This window comes from Bos taurus, chromosome X (genome assembly GCF_002263795.3).
Source record: "Bos taurus isolate L1 Dominette 01449 registration number 42190680 breed Hereford chromosome X, ARS-UCD2.0, whole genome shotgun sequence".
NCBI lineage: Eukaryota > Metazoa > Chordata > Mammalia > Artiodactyla > Bovidae > Bos > Bos taurus.
This window is the reverse complement of record NC_037357.1, coordinates 123,506,859-123,527,203: the sequence shown is the minus strand read 5'-3', so window position 1 is coordinate 123,527,203 and position 20,345 is coordinate 123,506,859. Positions and strand designations below refer to the sequence as shown.

At 42.7% G+C, this 20,345-nt stretch overlaps 1 protein-coding gene across 11 annotated transcripts in view; it reads right to left on the bottom strand.

Moving 5' to 3' along the window:
- The window catches only part of SH3KBP1 (SH3 domain containing kinase binding protein 1), a 331,585-nt gene that overhangs the window by 74,602 nt on the left and 236,638 nt on the right, over window positions 1-20,345 (bottom strand). For all 11 annotated transcript variants that reach the window (NM_001128500.1, XM_059883336.1, XM_059883338.1 and 8 more), the window contains 1 exon segment: window positions 9,322-9,416. In NM_001128500.1, coding sequence (NP_001121972.1) covers window positions 9,322-9,416 — 95 coding nt within the window.

Below are 20,345 nucleotides of genomic sequence, written 5' to 3'. Positions count from 1 at the left end.
AGGATATAGTCATGATCATTATGAAGGTCAAGAACACCAAGCCAGCTGCAGCAGCTAATGGTAAATTCTTACTTTCCATCTCCCTTTTATTTATAAGACAAATGTACATTTCTTTTCTTTCTTTTAGAAAAGCTTATTCCTTGGCATAAAAATTTGTTTGGAGTCTTTTCTCTATACACAGAAAATTTAGCTTCTAGGCCTGTGCAGTGAGTGAAAAATATAATTCCCAGGTCCAATCTCAGTCCTCAGGCAACTCAGCCGAGTTCAGACCTGACCAGTGGACTACAGCTACACTCGTCTACCACCTGGAGGAAAAGGGGGCACAGGAGTGCAGAGGTGGGGTACATGAAACAGCTCTGCTATGGGAGCTTCATGGTCTCTTGTCTTACAAAGAATATTCCCAGCAAGACTCAGAACAAAACCAAGCTCTTTGAAATTCAGGCAATTTATGTATCAAGCAATTATTTACTAAATACTGAGGCTCAGATGACCTTGGAGGAAAAACAGATTAACCAATCACATTCTCTCAACAGTACCTTTGCAGACCAAAAGTCTGTAATTTTGCCAAACTCCAATCAGTTTTTTTCTTTCATGAATTGTGCTTTTTGTGTCCTAACAAGCCTCTTCTCTTATGTTTTCATAAATAACATTTTTATGTCTTATGTTTTCTATGCAGATCTGTGCTTCATTTTGAGTTAATTTTTGCATAATGTGTTATATTAGGTTAGGGCTCTTTTTTTTTTTTTTTCGCCTATTGATGGTCTATTGTACCAACACTATTTCTTGAAAAGATTATGCTTTCTTTCTTAAATTTTCTTTGTACCTTTGTTAAAAAATTAATTGGCTATATTTTTATGGATCTGTTTCTAGACATTCTGTTTCAAGGGCTAGCAAACTACCTCCCATGGGTCAAATGTGGCCTGCTACCTATTTTTGTGCACCTCTGAAACTAAGAATAGTTTTTACATTTTCAGATGGTTTTTAAAAATCAAAAGAATAGTATTTCAAAGTATATGAGAATTACAGGAAAGTAAAATTTACATGTCCATAAATAAAGTTTTATTGGCACTCATCCATGCCCATTCATCAACACCTATGACTGCTTTTGTATAGTTGACACAGATATTGTATAGCCCATAAAATCTAAAATATTTACTCTCTGGCCTTTTACAGAAAAAGTTTGCCAAGACCTGGTCTAGGATATGAGAATCCTTATCCATGCATAATCTCAGGGGTTCTCTGAATGATATTATAAAAAGATACTGTAAGGACAGAAGCTTTAAATAGAACCTCTGAAAGCCCCGAGGAGGGCAGAGAAGGAAAGCATTTAATAGCCAGCTACCCATTCCAACTAGGACTAAAATATAAAAGCTTTAAGTAAAATTATTCTTAAAAGGATGAGTTTTACTGCAACATGTAGTTAACTACAAAATGGGGAAACTTTAAGTCTAAAAGGTATTTATTTTTAATGACATTTTCTTAAATATCTCTATGAGTCATAAACTAAGAAAAAACATTTGCAGTGTGAAAGATGACATGATAATGCCATGAATAATATGGTATTTTTATAAAGATCAATGGGAAAATTACAAAATTTTCTACTTGAGTAAACATTTTAAAAAATGCAAACACTTATCAGATTAGCAGAGATGACAAAGAATGACAATACCAAGGGATGATAAGGATAGGGAAACATTCTCATTGGCTCCTGGGGGGAGAGTAATTGGGAGGCGATCTTTCAGAACATCACTTAAATGTCTTTAAAAGGCACTGAGACAGGACTTTCCTGGTGGTCCAGTGGTTAGGAATCTGCCTTCCAATGCAGGGGATGTGGGTTTCTGGGAACAAAGGTCCCACAAGCTGGGGGGCAATTATGCCTAGGCACCAAAACTTGAGAGCCTGAGTGCCACAACTGGAGACTCTATGCCCCACAACTACTGAGCCCGAGCACTCTAGAGCCCATGCTCCACAAAAGAGAAGCCTGCGTGCTAGAACTAGAGAAAAACCATGGCAGCAATGAAAAGCCTGTGCACTGCAATGAAGACCCAGAGCAGCCAAAAGAAAAGGCACTGAGGCAGCAATACAGCAATTTATCATCATGAAATAATAACTGCTAACATTTATCCAGAACTTACTATCAGCCAGAGATTTCAAGTGCTTTGCCTCCTTTAACTCGTTTCATCTTTACACCAAGAGGTAGCTACTGTTATCATCTCCATTTCACAGATGTGAAAACCAAGGCACAGAGAGACTGAGTAGCCCACCCAAGGTTACACGAGTAGTAGAAAGTGGTAGGAATGCTTACACACATGAGGATCTACAAATAAGGTGATGACTACAGGCAACATGGTGCAGAATAGGGAAAACTCAGAAACAAGCAAATGTAAAAGAGGACTGTGGTCCGCCATACATTGGGATGTTAAGGAACCATTTAACCTTGCTGCCAAAGATAGACATGATATACTGGGGACAAATGAGGGTACACAAGAGTGTACATGATATGACTTTATTTTTACTTTGAACTGTAATTGTGTGTGTGTGTGTGTGTGTGTATGTGTATGTGTATGTGTATGTGTGAAGTCTGAAAGAACACGGCTCAAATATTGAGAGAGATATCTGAAGGTGATGTGGTCACAGGTGATTTTGACTTGCCTTCCTATTGATCTGTCTTGTTCTCATTTATTCCCTGAGAGTAAGTATTACTTATTTAATTTTTAAGTAGAAGAGGGCATCAGAGAATGAGATGGCTAGTGGCATCACCAATGCAATGGACATGAACCTGGGCAAACTTTGGGAGATGGTGAGGGACAGGGAGGCCTGGAGTGCTGCAGTCCATGGGGTCGCAAAGAGTTGGACACGACTGGGCGACTGAAAAACAACAAATTAAAAGTGCACCCCACGCTACTTTCCATCTCAGAAAAGTATATTTTAATAAAATGCAAATGTGAATGTAAAGAGCTTTGAGGTACTTTAAGAAGACAGAGGCTATAAAACTATAATAAATCAGTTTCATCCTAAGAAAAGTTAAATAATAGAGGGGCATTTCAGGGAAAGTACAGCCCTTAATTGCAGGGGAGTTCAATATACCAAGAGAGAACTCCCAGTCAATGGGCATTCGTCTTTTCTTTTTCCTATCATAACTTATCACAGCAATAACTATAATTTTACTTTTTATTTCTAAAGCACTTTCAGTCACAACATTTCATTTAATCCTACAACAATAATACAAATAAAAAGGGTGGAAACAGAAAACAGAAAAAAGAGTTTCTCTAATTCCTTAAGACACCTGCAGATTTTTATGTGTGTGTTGGAGGAAAAAAGTATTCCAAGATGCTGGGGCAAGGGTGACTGATGTCCTGTCACTTAAGCACAGCACTTGCGAGAGAGATGATAATTAAGTTGAATAAACACAGGGTCCGTTCAGTTTTATATAATTTGAGGAAGCATGCAAAGCTGAGAGTCGGCATCAACTGCCAACTCATCTGTCAATGAGAAATCTGCAATCATCGAAATTTCCAGGTGGCATTGTTTTGACTGTCTACTGGCAAGCGCAAGTCCTACTTTTACCATCTTCATCTAATTTAAAACCGTGTCTCTGTGATGGTACACAAGCTCAGGAAGAAGAGTTTTGAGCAAATGTGTTTCTGGTGCCAGGAATCTTCCTGACGGTCTCAGAGTCCAGGTTACTTTTATTAGCAAGACAAAACAGCAGCAAACTGTATTCCTGGGGCTTTCCAGTGGTCTGAGGAAAAGATATATTGTGACTGCTGTACCCAGTCAGGACATATGCAGTCTAACAAGACAGGCTATACCGTGAGAAATACATCCGAGGCCATAAATGACTCATTTGCTGAACACTGACATTTTTCAAATGTGTGTAAACCCAGATGATCCCAGACCTATGCTTAACTTCTTCATTCACTCATAAAACACGTCCTTCTAATGGGTCTGTCAGCATGTCATCATTTTCAGGGTGACACCTGCTAATTTACTCTTCACCCCTGAAACCACATTTAATCCTACACTTTAGCTCTGCTAAAAGCTTCAGCAGTTTAGAGAGAAAGGGTCAAGGCCAGCAATCTATATAGCTGATCAGCTTTCTTCTTCCAAGCTGAGAACCTTTCCTGAGATTTCCAAAGTCACTTTCCCATGGGGAGAGGAGCAAGGGAGTCTGGATGCATTTTTCTCATGAATAAATGTTTCAACTAATGAATTAATGGAAGGGAGGCAGGAAGGGAAAATAAACATTAAAATAAACAAAGGAAAGATCATAACAGAAAGACTTAGGAAGGAGCTCAGGGTGACTTTCTTTTCTTTCTCTCTTTTCCCCTTGCCCTCCCTGCTCTCTTCCTCTTTCTCTCTTTTTTCATGGTGACAGCAAGGAGAAAACTAACCAGAATCCAGAAGAGAGAGAAGCGAAATGGGCTGGGCATGGGAAGAAGTGGAAGAAAGAAGTAGGAGAAGAGAGCTTCAGGCACAAAATGAAGCAACATGAGCCCTGTGCTGAGCTCAATGTGTTCTCTGCACTATGATTCCATTTCTGTAGATGCGACAATGAAATCAGCAAGTCCTGATTGATTCTGACCCTAACAGGTCACAGCCATGGATACCAAAATGTCAGAAACGGATGGGGGAATGGTGTCGTAATATTGTTTTCCTGATAAAATAATGATGTCATGAATTTAGAAAGAAAATCCCACAGGCACTTGCCCTAGATATACCCAGCAACAATACGTCAGACTCAATCAGTAGACAAGAGTTACCTCAGGGAGTGACCGAGCCCCACCTACTGCAAGCACCCACAGCCCCACAGGAAACAGCAGTCCCGTCCCACCAGCCCCCACAGTCAAGGTCAGGAGACGCCTCTGCCCTGGCGTGGCTGCTGGTGACTAGGAGTCTCTTGGGAAAGTCTCTTCCGGGCTCTGGGCCTCTCTCTGTTCCTCCTTTGTCACCAGGACAGAACACCCAGGGTGCCATCTAACTCCCAGGACTGCTGTGACCTCAAGCATTTGGGGTTCCTGGCTTGCAGCATCCCCAAGAACAGGCGAAATCCCTAAAAACAGGCGAAACCCCTAAGAACAGGCGACATCCCTAGCTGGGATTTTTTTCACAGTGGTAACCTTAAACCACTTCTACCTGTAGCTACTCTTCTGGCTTCCTTCTTTCTTGAGAGGTGCATGTATCAGTTTTCTCCCCCAAACATCAATGGTGTCTGCCTCTCCTTCCCTCCAACTATACTACATTGTGACTTTAGTCAATAATAGTACCTTTCTTCATATTTACCTTGATATTGTCAAATAGGCTGTATAACCATGAAGAAATGGGGGTGTCTGTTTGCCTTTAATGGGTCAAAGACACAGCCACTCAGGGGAGCCTTTTGATAAGATATACCCGAGTTCTAAAGGAGTCACGTGGGAAGCCCTTCCTCCCTGGTGAGTGGGGACCACTATTCTGGGGCCAGGAGGCTGTTGGCCAAGGGCAGGGACATTGGCCCTCTCCACAGCTGGGCTCGCTCTGCCCCAGGCAGCAGCGGCCAGGGCGCACACATCCTTCATAGCCGAGCCCCACCTGACCCCCCCAGCTGCTCTCAGTCTTTCTCCAGGGAGCTTCTTGGGTTGGAAACCAGACCCAGAGGCTTCTGAACCCTTTCAATCATGCTCTGAGCACAAGCCAGGAAGGCCGGGATGGGGGCGGCAGGAATGCAGACGAAGGAGCTATTTTTGAGTGACTGGAAATAAAAGCTAAACACAGGTGTGTTCTGCACCCATGGAAATGTTTCCAAATCCACAAGAATTCTTTATAAATAAACTAAAAAAACACACCACTGGAGTTGCCACATTTCATCCTGGTTTCCAGGGACACACACAAATAGTTCGGGCCAGTGCACATTATTTCTGGAACTGAGGAGCGCTTACAGGCACCCACTAAAGGTGTCTGACTCATTTTCTAGCAAGCTCTATGAACTGACAACCTAGGACTGAAAATGAGGGTGATGTTTGCCCTGTGACTCCTGCCACGGCTCAGAAAAGCAGGGCAAAGAGAAATCAGTTTAACTGACTATAAAATGAGACCGCAGCTGGCTTTTGGGGTAAATTGATAAAATCTACAGCAAAAGCCATCAACACTTAGAGAACAGCAATTCTGAACTTTCAACTCAACTCATAATGTAATAAAGAACCATATCAAAATGTAGATTAAACAAATCATGGTGAAACTATTCATTCTGCAATATGAAAAGCAAACAGTCATCCAAATAAACTTGTGAGTGATCCCTCAACTTGGAGCAAGAGGAAGATTTTTTTATAAAGCAGGCTTGACAGACTCAGACTCCATCCTTCCCATCTTCAGCAGGCAAAGTACTTTTGGCATATTTTCTTTCCAATTCTTGCTGAAATCTCATCCATTGCAAAATTATTTTTTTTAATATAACTTTATTTATTTATTTTTGGCTGTGCTGGGTCTTTGTTGCTGCTCAGGCTTTCTCTAGAGGCAGCGAGCATGCTCAGTCACTTCAGTCGTGTCTGACTCTTTGCAACCACAAGAACTATAGCCCACCAGCTCCTCTGTCCATGGGATTTCCCAGGCAAGAATACTGGAGTGGGTTACCATTCCCTTCTCCAGAGGGTCTTTCTGACCCAGGGATTGAACCTGTGTCCCCTGCATTGCAGGCAGATTTTTTTTTTTTTAAGGTAAGAAGTGGATTTATTTAGAAAGAAACACACTCCATAGACAGGGTGTGGGCCATCCATCTCAAAGGGCAAGTGTGGCCTTCAGAGAAACACTCCACAGAGTGTGGGCTGTTGCAACAACTAAGCCCGGCAACACGACTACTGAGCCTGTGCTCTGGAGCCTGGGGAGCAGCAACTATTGAGCCCACGATCCACAACTACTGAAGCCCACATGCCCTAGAGCTGAGCTCCACAAGAGCAGCCACCGCTATGAGAAACCCGTGCACCGTAACTAGAGAGTAGTGCCACCCCTCCATGTGGAAGCCAGGTGCAGGGATCACGTGGACAGGGAGGATGCCAAGCGCTCATTTTGCAAGTGTAGTTGTAATTATCTGTAAGCTGCTTCATAGGTCCAAACTGCTTCTTAACATTCAGCTAGGGAACTGGGGAAAGCAGTCGCAACCCTCAGGACACTGAGAGCAGCCTTCCACCTCCACCTGGTTCCCTGCTCCCTACTGGGTGGATGGGACCAGGAGAGAGTCCCACTCTGACTAAAGAAGCTCTTTAGAAAACTCCACTTTCTTTTATCCGGCAGGATTTCAGGCTGGGAGGAAGGAAGGAAATCACCAGGATGAATGAGTTCTCATCGTATAGAATCAAATGACAAGGATGGAATATAAGAAGATGTTGAGGTAGAAATAGATGAGTTCAGACAAGAGACCATCTGCGGCAGTCTTTTCCCCAAACCTTAGTAAACATTATTGTACATCTGGTTTTCAAGTGAAAAGAGGGTGTCCCCCTCCAAACAAAAACAGGAAAATGACCCCCCTCCACATTGCAAAGAATGGCAGTTGTTTAAAACTCCGGTCTCTTTATTGTCCAGGGGTGGGGGGGAGGGAAACAGCTCTACCCCTTCCCCCATGGTAATAAAACCTAGTCTCTGTGCCAGTTATCAGAGTATCTATCTCCTGCTTCACAACCGCTTCATGTCTTTGGTTCAGGGTCTGATTTAAAATAGGCAATGCCGTGTGCCCAGGAATGCAGCCTGGAGGAGGCTCACAGGATAAGGGCAAGGCCGGCAAAGAGAACCTCTCTGCCTCCTCGGCTGAAAGGAACAGAAGGGCATTGTTTCCCCTCCTCTGGGTTCCTCTGGCCACACCTACAGAGGTGTAGGCCAGCACCTACAGAGGTGAATCAAATTAAGTTCACAGGAGAAAATTTTAGAGGTGAGAAGATGGATGTTCTGGGGCCCTCAGCAAGCAGGGAACACTCTACTGGTCCAGAAAGGCACCTGAGCATTGCCCAGCATGCCACTTTTCATGTAGAAGGTGAGAGCGCCAAGCTGTCTCCCTAAATAATCTGACCCTGGGCAAGCTAATTAAACTCTGGGGTCCTGCATTCCTTGGCATCTTGGGCTTGGGCTCAAACACACAGCCTCCACAGCCATTCCTTAAAGGTCACTGTCCTTGATTAGAAGGTTATAAAGGTAAATCCTACCAATCACCTATAGACACATTTGGGGGTGGGGGAAGGGGGGCAGGTAACACCACATCCCTCCCCTCTCAGTGATGGCCAGAGGCAGCAGGACCCAGGGCCTGCTTCCCACCTGAACCCCCTGCCCTCTCCCCCGTTTCTCTGCCCCCTCCACCCTGTCCATGCTTTCTCAGTTCAGTTCAGTCGCTAGTCGTGTCCGACTCTTTGCGACCCCATGAACCGCAGCATGCCAGGCCTCCTTGTCCATCACCAACTGCTGGAGTCCACCCAAACCCATGTCCATTGAGTCGGTGATGCCATCCAACCATCTCATCCTCTGTCACCCCCTTCTCCTCCTGCCTTCAATCTTTCCCAGCATCAGGGTCTTTTCAAATGAGTCAGCTCTTTGCAGCAGGTGGCCAAAGTATTGGAGTTTCAGCTTTCTAGCCCCACATAAATGAAAGCAGAAGTGATGATTCCCCAGTCACACCCTTAAGCATCCTAAAGACAGCTCAGCTTTTCCTCATGGTCAACCATGATAAGAACCCTATATTTCAGGGAAAAGGCCACATATTCTGGGAATTACTTAAATAATAGATCTTTCAACCACCTTCTTGATGAGTACCACTGCATGAAAGCATAAAGTCCATGGTGCAGGCCCTGTTAAGCTGTGTCACTTCACACAGATGCAGTGATCATAAAATTGTCCCATCTTCTCAGCCTGAGCAAGATGGGCAAGATTCTCTCAGGCATGCTACCTGTCTTTGATCTGAACACTAAACATTCTTTAAGCCTTATCTGCCTGTGAAGCACAACCTTGCCTTTCTGGAACCCCTCCTTGGGTCCCTCATGGCACAGAGCTTTGCAGCCGGGGCTGCTGGGGAGGGTGGACTCGCCAGTCAAGCAGGCCACTCTCCGTCCCCCAGGTTAGCCTTTCTGGGATGGGGCCACGCAAATCTGCAGCTGGTTCCAATGCAAATGGAATCTAGCTGAGCTTCAAGTTCATTCATTCACTTGGATACATTTGGCCTAGCCTGACTGAGAGGAAAGACACAAGATTCTTTCTTGGGAATTCAGGATCATGAAAATAATTTCAAAGGTTAAAATAAAAGCTCATACTATCCACTCAACACCTCAAAGTACTTCAGAGTTTAGAAGATAGGAGGGAACCTTTGTTTACCTTATTGATGAGAGTGACTATATCTCCTTCTTTGATTGTCAATTCATCGTCGTTCTGTGCCTCATATGGAAATATAACTTTGCAGTAATCCTTGGCTGTAAGGAGAAAAGAAAACACAACCTTTAAAATGCTGTATCTAATGAGCTGTCCCAGGAGGAGATGTTCTCTATCACATCAACTGCAGAGAAAGGCACACTTAACCGACAAGACACAACTGCTGCATAAAGAAACAAGGTTCACCATCGGAAAACCACCCAAGACGGCTCATTTTTGGTTCATTCATTTTTTTATTCTCACTCTTTTCCCTCACAAATTAGGTGATGTCATGAAAGCCACTGACTGCTTTGCTTCTCTCAGACAGAAAAGCAAAATGGTTTCCTTGGTCTCAGAAAACAGGGTGTCCTTTTATAGGCTATTTTACACACCATTTTATATCTTCTTCAGGTGGATTGTGTAGACACAACCTACAAAGAGCTTAAAAGCTTAAATTTTGCCCTCTCTTCTGCACATCACTAAATCAGAAATCAAGCATATGCATATGTTATAAAATGGTACTCAAAACAATGGGAAAGACTCCAGTATGGTCTGTTAAGAGACAGAGGTCAATGTAGCTGTTTGTGATCATGTTTCAGTCACAAATGGCCAACAAATGCTGACCAAATGTTCTTTACACACATATGTGAGGTGGGGGCAAACTTTTCAAATATGTTTCAAGGTCCCTCTATGGGAATCTGCCTAATCAGAAAGGGGGTTGTTCAACAGTAAGGAAACAGCTTTCACCCCAAAGAGAAAATGCTGAGGCCAGTCAAAATCCATTTAAATGTGCCCTGAATTATATGCTTTGGAAAGTCTACCTGATACTAAAACCTTCACTATTTCCACAAAAGCACCTGTTTAGAAGACAGTGAAAATATTTGTAAGGTACTGGGGAAATTAAGACTTTGAAAAGAGGTTTAAAGACTCAGGACAGAAGGTAGAAAGAAAAATTCAAGAGAATTAGCACCTACTGGGTATTTATTATTCTGCACCAAAGTCAACAACCCCAGTGACTTTGAATGGCTTTAGATATTTCCCAAGGATTAGGCCAGTTCCTACAGACAGATTACAACCTAGAGGTATATAAGTATCAATTATATTATCCCTGGTAAAATTTACATCACTAAAATGTGGGGATTTTTTTATTATGGTTAATATCATATCAATCAAAGAGAGTGATATATAAAATCAAGGCAATAAAACATCTATAATACAGACACACTGGTCTAGGGTTGGGATATGACAGAGAGTAGGGAGGGGACGAGGGAGGAAGGGAGAGAGGAAAGAGAGGGACTAACTTTGTTGACAGATGTTTTTGCTTCCCATTCAATGACTTGAAGATATCAGTTATATCCCCTAGCCTAGTGTGGGAACCCTTCTGTCTTAGGTACTCTGGGAAGTTGATGGCTTTTGCTCCTTAACTCATCCTAAGAGGCACTAGTTCTAAATCCCATCACCATCAATCCACCCAAATATTCCTAAGCCCACATGGTGCCATCTCTCTTAAGTTAGCTATAGCAAACCTCCCCAATTCTGAATGGGCCCAAATGTTCTAAAGGGAGGGGGGAAAGTCAAGCATCTTTAAATTGGATAATGACAGCTCCTTACCAATTTTCCTATTGACTGTATTAGTGAAATATGACTACCCCACCTCAAAACTTGCAACAACACTGAAATAAATGCAGTATTATTGGAGAACTGCCCTGCAGTCTTTGCTTTAAGAATAATTTGTTGGATCAGAATCATGGAAACGTTTTAGAAGATAAGACATCTGTGGCCAACAAAGAAAAGGAAAAAGTCATGTTTCTATTCCTTTCCACCCATCAAAAATAGTCAATTAAGTGTGGTAGACATTGCTGGTTAACTACCCGGTCACTATTCCCCATCCCCTTCCCAGTTCATAGAATCCTAATTTGCTCAGGCATTATTTTCAGGAATAGGGAACCCTCCCACAGCCCTGGGGATGAGTAAAGTATGTCTAGGCAAATAATACTTTTATAACCATTTTTACATTGAAATATAGTTAATTTATAATGCTGTGCTTGTTTCAGGTGGACAGCAAAGTGATTCAGTTATGCACACACACACACACACACACACACAGTATTCTTCTTCAGATTCTTTTCCCACACAATTTATTACAAGACATTGAATAGGTTTCCTGTGCTGTAACAGTAGGTCTTTGTTGTTTATTTTATATATAGTAGTGTATATGTTAAAGCAAACTCCTAATTTATCTTCCTCCACTTCCCACTATTCCATTTGGTATTTTTAAGTTTATCTTCTTTGTCTGTGAGTCCACTTCTGTTTGGTCAATAAGTCCATTTGTATCACTTTTTTAGATTCCAAATATAAGTGACATCATATGATATTTGTTCTTGTCTCATTTACTTAATATAATAATCTCTAGGTCCATCCATGTTGCTGCATATGGCATTATTTCATCCGTTCTATGGCTGAGTAATACTCCATTGTATATATGTACCACATCTTCTTTATCCATTCCTCTGTTGATGGACGTGTAGGTTGCTTCCATGCCCTGGCTACTGTAAATAGTGCTGCCATGAACATTGGGGTGCATGTATCTTTCTGAATTATGATTTTCTCTGGATATATGCCCAAGAGTGACATTACTGGATCATATGGTAGCTCTACTGTTAGTTTTTTAAGGACCTTCCATACTGTCTCCATAGTGGCTGTACCAATTTGCATTCCCACCAACGGTGTAGAAGGGTCCCCTTTTCTCCACATCCTCTCCAGCACTGTTTGTAGACTTTTTAATGATGGCCGTTCTGACTGGTGTGAGGTGATGCCACATTATAGTTTTGATTTGCATTTCTCTAATAATTAGTCACATTGAGCATCTTTTTATATGTCTGTTGGCCATCTGTGTATCTTCTTTGGGAAAATGTCAATTTAGGTCTCTTTAGACAAATAATATATATTTCACTCCCCTTTGTGGGTGATTGGTTGAGGAGTGTGCATGTGATCCACTTCTAGCCAATGAGATGTGAGAAGAAATGTCCTGGGGTGGGGAGAAGCTGTTAGCTTTTATTCCCAGATTAAAAAAAAAAAAAAAAAGATACATGAGAAAAATAGTTACTCCAGCCTTTTTGCATTTAACACTGTTTCACCCTTGTTGGAAGACAGTACACAGTTTTGTCCTGCCACAGTCACATTTCAACCATGAAAGGAAAGCCAAGAAAATCAAAGAGGAAGTGACCTTGAGCCCTGACACTGTTGAGATGTCTGTCAAATTATTCAACTTCAGGGGACCTGTCCTTGGATTTCTTGTTATCTGACTTAAGAAAATTTCATTGCTTATCATCACTTTGTGGTGAGGTAGGTGTTACTCAAAGCAGAAGGCTCCCTGACATGAAGGAACTGGGAAGAAAGAGGACACTTTCAGTAACCTCTTCTGAAACACTTCACTATAATCTGCCTCCCCAACCCAAACCTTCTTCCTATGTATCTTTCTCATCCCTTCTCCCACCCTCCCCCACCAACTCTTCCCTTGCTACCTTAAGACCTGGCCTCCTAATAGGTCAGTAAATGACTATGAAATTGACTTATAACCAACAGAAGTGAGAAAACATTTTTATAAGAAAGTACTAATATGCTTTTAAAATGTTTCATGAGGCCATTTCATTTTATGGTCAGTTTCCTTATAAGCTAAAGGAGGGTAGGTGTTCCTCTGTCATTTTTTAAAAAACAGCTTTAATGATGTATGATTTATATACCATAAAATTCACACATGTAAGTTGTACAGTTTGAAGAGTTTTAATAAATTTATAGAGTTGGGTGGCCATCACTGCAATGCAGTTTTAGAACACTTTAAACATGTAGCTATGCTGTTTAATATGTAAAGCCTTAGACGCAAAATGATCTAGAAAGCACCAATTTTAGATAAAAGGAGGAGGTAATAGTGCCAGTGACTACCGTCAACTACCTCTCTCTGTAAAGCAGGTTCCCACACAATACCTCACCCATCTTTGTATCTCCAGAACCTGACATAGCTCCCATTCAGTGTTTCTTGATGATTCTCTAGCAACACCTATAGAGTAGAGGACTATGGGATAGCAAAGCAGGAAGAGAGGATTCTGGGCTAGAAGTCAGGATGGTCAAGACTGGGTTTGGCCCCAACCAGTCCTTCCCAAGCACATAACTTGAGGCAATCCCGCTGTTGCTCTGGACCTCACGTCCTCAGGTGTGAAAGAGAGGCTGGCCCAAGAGCACCAAGAGGAGCATTCGGCTAACTTTAGCAGGACTCTTAGAGCCAATTTAAACGTATTCTAGAACTCTAATATAAAACAAATAAAAACAGAGCTCTCTGGTTAAATTAGAGAGTGAGGCTCGTCCATCTTCTCCTCAGATCCTCAGAAATATCTCAGTGAAATAATGGAGGCATCAAAGAACACACTGGGCTATACATAAGTCCCAGCCACCTCTGACCGTTCAGAGCTCTGGTCATGAGCACCAAAACTCACGACACTCCTGACCAAACATGACAACTACTTACCTCACATTTTAAGTTATTATGATATATTTGAAAATAAGAATTTTTGTTTTAAATTCTGAGGCATTTAGGCCCTAACTCAGCAGTATTGGGAAATAAGAACATTAGGCTGGTTTGGCTATATCAATGGTTTTAAGATATTCAAAAGTAAATTCAAATGTAAAATAATATATTAACTGAGACTATGATTTTAATTTTCTAGTCTGTGGAATAAAAATGTTTCTTACTTTAATTCAAATATTTACTGAGTTACCACCATGTAAAAGATGGGCTTCCCTGGTGTCTCAGTGGTAAAGAATCTGCCTGACAATGCAGGAGAAACAAGAGATGCAGGTTTGATCTAATCCCGGGGTTGGGACGATCTCCTGGAGAAGGAAATGGCAATCCACTCCAATATTCTTGCCTGGAGAATCCCATGGACAGAGGAGCCTGGCAGGCTACAGTCCATGGGGTCACAAAAGAGTTTGACACCACTTAGTGACTAACAACAACATGAAAAAGTTACTGTCAGTTCTTGGGCTTGTGATCTACAGGTCAGTCCAACCACCCTCACACAGAAGTCCAACCTAATACACAAATAAGCATCAACTCACTATGACAGAATATTGTCACGGTGTTTCAGAGAAAGGCAAGACCATATTCAGGAGAGAGTTCACAAAAGAGCAGGCATTTGATAGGTCTTGAAAGAAGGGTATAATTCCAAATCCCTTTTCAACGTGGGAAGATTATAAATTTTAAATGAGTAGTAGACAGAGATGGAGAGTAAAGGACTGAAATTAATTTTTGGAGGCAGGCATTTTCCATCTATTCATCAATTAGATGGATTTAATTAGTCCAAGATCAAATAGGAATGAATACACACAAGCACATCAAGAAATAAAGACACGATTTATCCAGTGATTAAGATGATCGTGTCTCTATTTTTTCTTTAGAAAGATTTAAAAATATTAATAAATTAGCATAAGACTGAAACCTTAAGTCAGTTTTTAAGCCTTTTTTGTCTCAGAGTCCTTTAAGAATCTGATAAAAAGCAATGACTCTTTCCAGAAAAGAAAAAAACAAAAAACAAAAAACACAGATACATTCAAAGGTATAGAGAAAATGTGTTATACAATATCTGGTATACAGTATCAGAAGGGTCAAGGACCCTGAAACAAAAATTGCCCAGTTCCCAATCAAGAGCCCCTTATAAGTGGTGACTGGCATTGCAATTTCAAGAAACACCAAGAAGTCCAGTCATAATTCACATCCCTTTCAAAAAAGCCCCATTATGCCAATCTCTAAATTTCTAGAAATTTACATGAGATTAAAAACAGATTGTTCAAGGAGTTTAATTCACATGACCACACCCGATGACACCCTTCAACTGCCTTTATAATCTATTTGTACAAAAAGCAAACAAACTTAAGAAAATACCCTCACCTTAACAAAAATAGCAGGAAAAACAGAATAAACATGTCAACAAAGAAAACATACACACACCAAGAAAGTAACATTAAATTTAGGACAATTCTTTGAGCTCAGCTTAGGACATGAAGATCAAAACTCCATGTGTCACAATGTCTGGTCGGAAGCCTTCCAGAACTTTCAGCAGAGATGGAAAGTATCAGGTCATGCCTAGAACCAGAGATTTTCTTTTCTTCTGAGGACACCACAACAAAAATATCAAGCTCAGTGGTATCTACTTTTGCCAACATCAAAATCTGAAAATTCTTTCATTAAACTGACAAATATTATCTGAGACACTACTGGTTCATAATCCCTTATTCAGAAGCCCTGGGGACAGAATTTTTCAGATTTTAGAAAGGAAATACATTGCACACACCATATAATATGTAACATCCCCAGCTGGGATCTGGGGCTATACCCAAGCATCAAATACATTAAAAATTTGCAGCAAATGGATGCTTCGTCACCCCAAATGGGATGAATGAGCTAGTGGTAAAGAACTGGCCTGCCAATGCAGGAAACTTAGGAGACAGGGGTTGGATCCCTGGGTTGGGAAGATCCCCTGGAGGAGGGCATGGCAACCCACTTTAGTATTCTTGCCTGGAGAATCCCCATGGACAGAGGAGCCTGGGAGGCTATATAGTCCAGGGGGTCGCAGAGTTGGACACTACTGAAGTGGCTTAGCACATACCCACATTCACATTAGCCCAGAACAAGTTTTATCACCCAAGAAGTGATAAAGCCTTCTAGTTTTCGGGAGTGTTTTGTACTTTGGAATTGCAATAAGGGTTTGACTTCTATCATGTTCTGGGGAAAACTGAAATAAGACTAGTTATCTGATTCTCAAGGAGTTTATCATTAAGAAGAGGAAATAAAGCATGTATATGCAGAGCTCTGGACAAGGCAACAGGGAAGAGAGTCAGAGTGATGTGTTTGGATTAAAGCCTTAGAAACTCGGAAATGGGGAAATCACTTCCTAAAGCAGAAACTTGGGGTCCCTTCCTAGAAGAGGAAAATAGCATTGGCCCTGCCTGGACAATGTTCCAGGCCTTTGACTAGAGTGGGGTGGGGTTTCCCAACCATTCTTGATGACAAGAAGCAGACAACTAGTCTTATTTCACTTATTCTCTTTAACACTCATGGGAGGGGTAGGATGAATACATTTATTCAAAAAATACTGAGTGTCCAGCATGTGCCTGGTGGCAGAAGATACAGCGGTGCCCTCCTGGGGCATAAGTCCACATCAGCAGTTCGCAACTGGGTTGACTTGCCTTCCCATGAGACACCCACAAAGCCCCTAGATGTTCACGGTTGTCACAGTGTGGGGGGAGATGGTAACTGACATCTAGTCCGTAGGGGCTGGGAAGCTGCTAAATACCGTACAGGACAGCCCCCAGCAAAGTCTGATGTGGTCTAAATGTTCACAGGGCCCAAGTGGAGAAAACCTGGTCTATATCTAAACTCGGGGAAATGAAACACAATGTCTTTGCCACTACATTGTCAACTCTGGCCCAATGCTTTCTGTCACGAAAAAGTTGACCCCTCTGCTCTTGCATGTTGATGGGAATATGACTTTCAAATTATTTCATATATATGAACTCTGCCACTTTTTACTCTCTTACTTTGAAAAGAAAAAAAAATCAAAATGTGACAGGCAAAGGAAGCCTTTCTGTTCTCTAATATGGAGCAGACAATGGCTCCTCTCAAGGACACCTTCTCCTGCTCAGGTGAGGAGAAACTCCGAGTCTTTGGGAGGAAGGGAATCCACCAGGACAGCAGAGCGAGAGTTCACTTTGTCTTCTAAGAGGACTGCATTTGAAATCCAGGTCATCTGCAGCGTGGGTAGGCTGGGCACCCTTGCAGAAAGACCCCCACTCTGAATCTGTGTTGGGAGCATTTGATGAAAGGTGCTTTCCTAAGGTGAGCAATGACCCCTGAGACACTGAGCCTGAGGGCTTTAGGACACATCAGCTGTGGGAGAAGCTAAAGGGATGGGTAGGACACACATTTCATATCAAATGTGCCCAAATTTCCAGGCCCAAGAGTGAGCGAGCTTTGGAGAAGATAAAAGAGCAAAAACACCTATCCTGGCAAAAGAGATGAAAAGAGTCCACAGGTAAGGCTGGGTGAATGCAAAAGGGGAAGAGGGTGGCAGAAGGCGAGAAGGTTAGATAGCATCACTGACTCAATGGACATGAATCTGAGCAAACTCCAGGAGCTAGTGAAGGACAGGGGAGCTTGGCGTGCTGCAGTCCGTGGGATCACAAAGAGCTGGAAACAGTTTAGTGAATCAACAACAACACGGCTGGGAAAAATCCCAACGTAAGGGGAGGTGACCCTTTTTTCTCCTAATCAAACATGTAGCGAGAAAGTGAAAATTAGCTCAGACTGAGAAAGTAAAAATCTGCAAATGCGGATACAAATGCAGATACAGCCAGCTGCAACATGAACTGGAAATAGTATTCCTTCCAAGCACACACGCTACAGCTGCAAAGGGTCCCAGAAGCCCCTTCTCTGAGAGAGTGACTACTGCTTTTTTACTCCCTGAGAAAGTCTGTCCTCTAAGACCACAGGCGATCAGAAACTTTGCTTTTATGTATTGTATTAGTAATAATGACGTGTTCCAACCTTTGTTGAAGGAAACAAGTCACTGTGACACAGACCAGCACAGGGCCTCCTGTAAGGGGTACTAGACACAGCCCTGCTCGTGGATCAGTGGTTCCCAAAGACACAGGAGCTGGGTTCAGCTCACAGACCAGCTGTGATGTGGCCCCACTCACACAGCCCTGTTTTGTTTGGAACGTATCAAAACCCTGCTGCTTCATCTAAATTTCACTCACTTCCGCCTCTCCTCCAAATCTGTAACTGCTCGATTTTGTTCGGTGCAATGCTCCACAGGGTTCGTGGGCAGTCCCTGTGTTGCAATGAGCCCAGAAACGTGACCTTGTCAAACTAGCCTAAACCAGGAGCTCTTGGGCTGGCTGGGCATTGGCAGAGGCTAGAAAGAATGAGCATCTGTCAAGTCCCACAGAGCAACCACTGCTGACCCCCTGGGAATCTGAAATAAGCTCGAGGGTCAACAAACGTGTTCTTTCCCTCCCAGTGACTGTGAACTTGGGGAAGGAGACTCGTGGCTACTACACTGCTTTGACAAGCCTCTGTTAGGTACAGAGCCTGGCAAATTGAAATCATTTCTAATTCTCCATCTGCTCCACCACCACTGTTGCCAGTGTCCACTGAGTCCCTGACACTTTCCTGGACTGGATGGTGGGGGTGGTGGGCAGAAGACACCGCCCCCACCGTGAGGGATAAATGATAGCCACAAGGCACTAGGTGTCACCGTCACAAGGGACAATGCCTAAGCAGCAAGTCAAGGAACAAAGTGATCAGAAAGGTGGTACAAGTGTCCAGTGATAATGTGAGGGGAGGTTAAGCAGGGCAAGTTTAGCCTTTGCTCCCCAGGCATCGTTTGTTTAGAAGCCTGACCTTTGTACACATTCTGTCAAGGACTATTTTTTCTCTAACCTACCTGCTCAACTGGTCCTCTGAATCTCTAAGACTGAACTGTTTGTTCAGGAAGACGCTAAAGAACTCTTTCTTCAGGCTATTTTTCTATCCCACAGAGGCCACAAATCTGCATCAATTGTAGTCAGAAAGAGGGGAGCTCCAGATGTGGTGAGCTGGAGGCACCTCAGGGCACTACATTTATGAATATTTAGACAGCTTTTCTCTTGTTATGAAAATTATGGCAATCTGTTCCACAGCATGCGTTTCTGATGAATTTCAATATCATAAAAGCTTTATTGGGGGAGGGGAGATGATGTTAGTTGTTTAAATAAATCCTGATCAGCTGAGTTTCACTTTCTCTCAGAAGATACCAATCTACACTGAATATTTTTTGAATCATCATAATGCTTACTCGTGACACGAGCTTGTATTGGGTTGGCAAAAAAGACCGCTTGGGTTCTTCAGTAAGATGTTACCAAAAAACCCAAAGAAACCTTTTCAAAAATATTTATCTATTTATTTGGCTGCACCCAGTCTTAGGTTGTGGCACATGAACTCTTTGTTGTGGCACGTGGGATCTAGTTCCCTAACCAGGGACTGAACCCCGGCCCCCTGCACTGGGAGCTCAGAGTCTTCGCCACTGGACCACTGGGGAAGTCCCCTGAACAAACTTTTTGGCTAACCCAGTATCTGAACGCGCTAAGGAGACAGCTATGTGGGAAGGCACATCTCTCCTCTGTACTGCTGGGCAAGTTGTTATGGGTATGACTTCCAACCGGAGGAAGGAGGCTGTGTTCTTCCCCAAGCTCAGGGTCATTTCGAAAAGTGGGTCAGCCCTCTGTGTCCTTCCACCTGAACTTGGGTACTACATCAAAATCCAGAAGCAGCAAAAGGTTCCAAATGGAGGGGGCTACCTGGTAGACTAGGGGCCCTCGTGGAAATCATGGGAGAACCATTACCCCCAGAATTTGCTCTTTACAATGGAAGCCAGAAAGTGTGTGAGGGGTGAGATTAAACTGCAGCAATCTTGCTCTGGCTCCATGAAAACATGGCTATCAATAAAAACCTCTCCAGGCTTCACTGACAGTGATCATTCTTCCCAACCACCTACACACAGACTTATCTCTATGGCATCTGTGCCAAATGACATCCTCTCATATTCCGACTCAATTGTTCGCATCTTTCTTTTGTCTCTCCCAAGGGCTGTTCAATTCTTGGAATGCAGAAAGCTTTCACTCTGAATTATAAAGCTTTTGGAACTGAATCAGATAGTGAAGATGCTGGGAGAGACCTGAAGACTTCTCTCGAGTACAACCCTCTGACTTCAGAGACAACGCAGACAATGAAGAGCAAGGCCAGAGAAACACAATTATTTGCCCAAGGTCACACAGCTAGCTAAGAAGAGAGCTAGTCCCGGAACCTGTGCTTCCTGACTCTCAGCAGAACACCCCCGCCACTGTGTAAAACCACTCGTTATTAACAACTCAGCCCCACTCTGTGATGCATCTAGTGATAG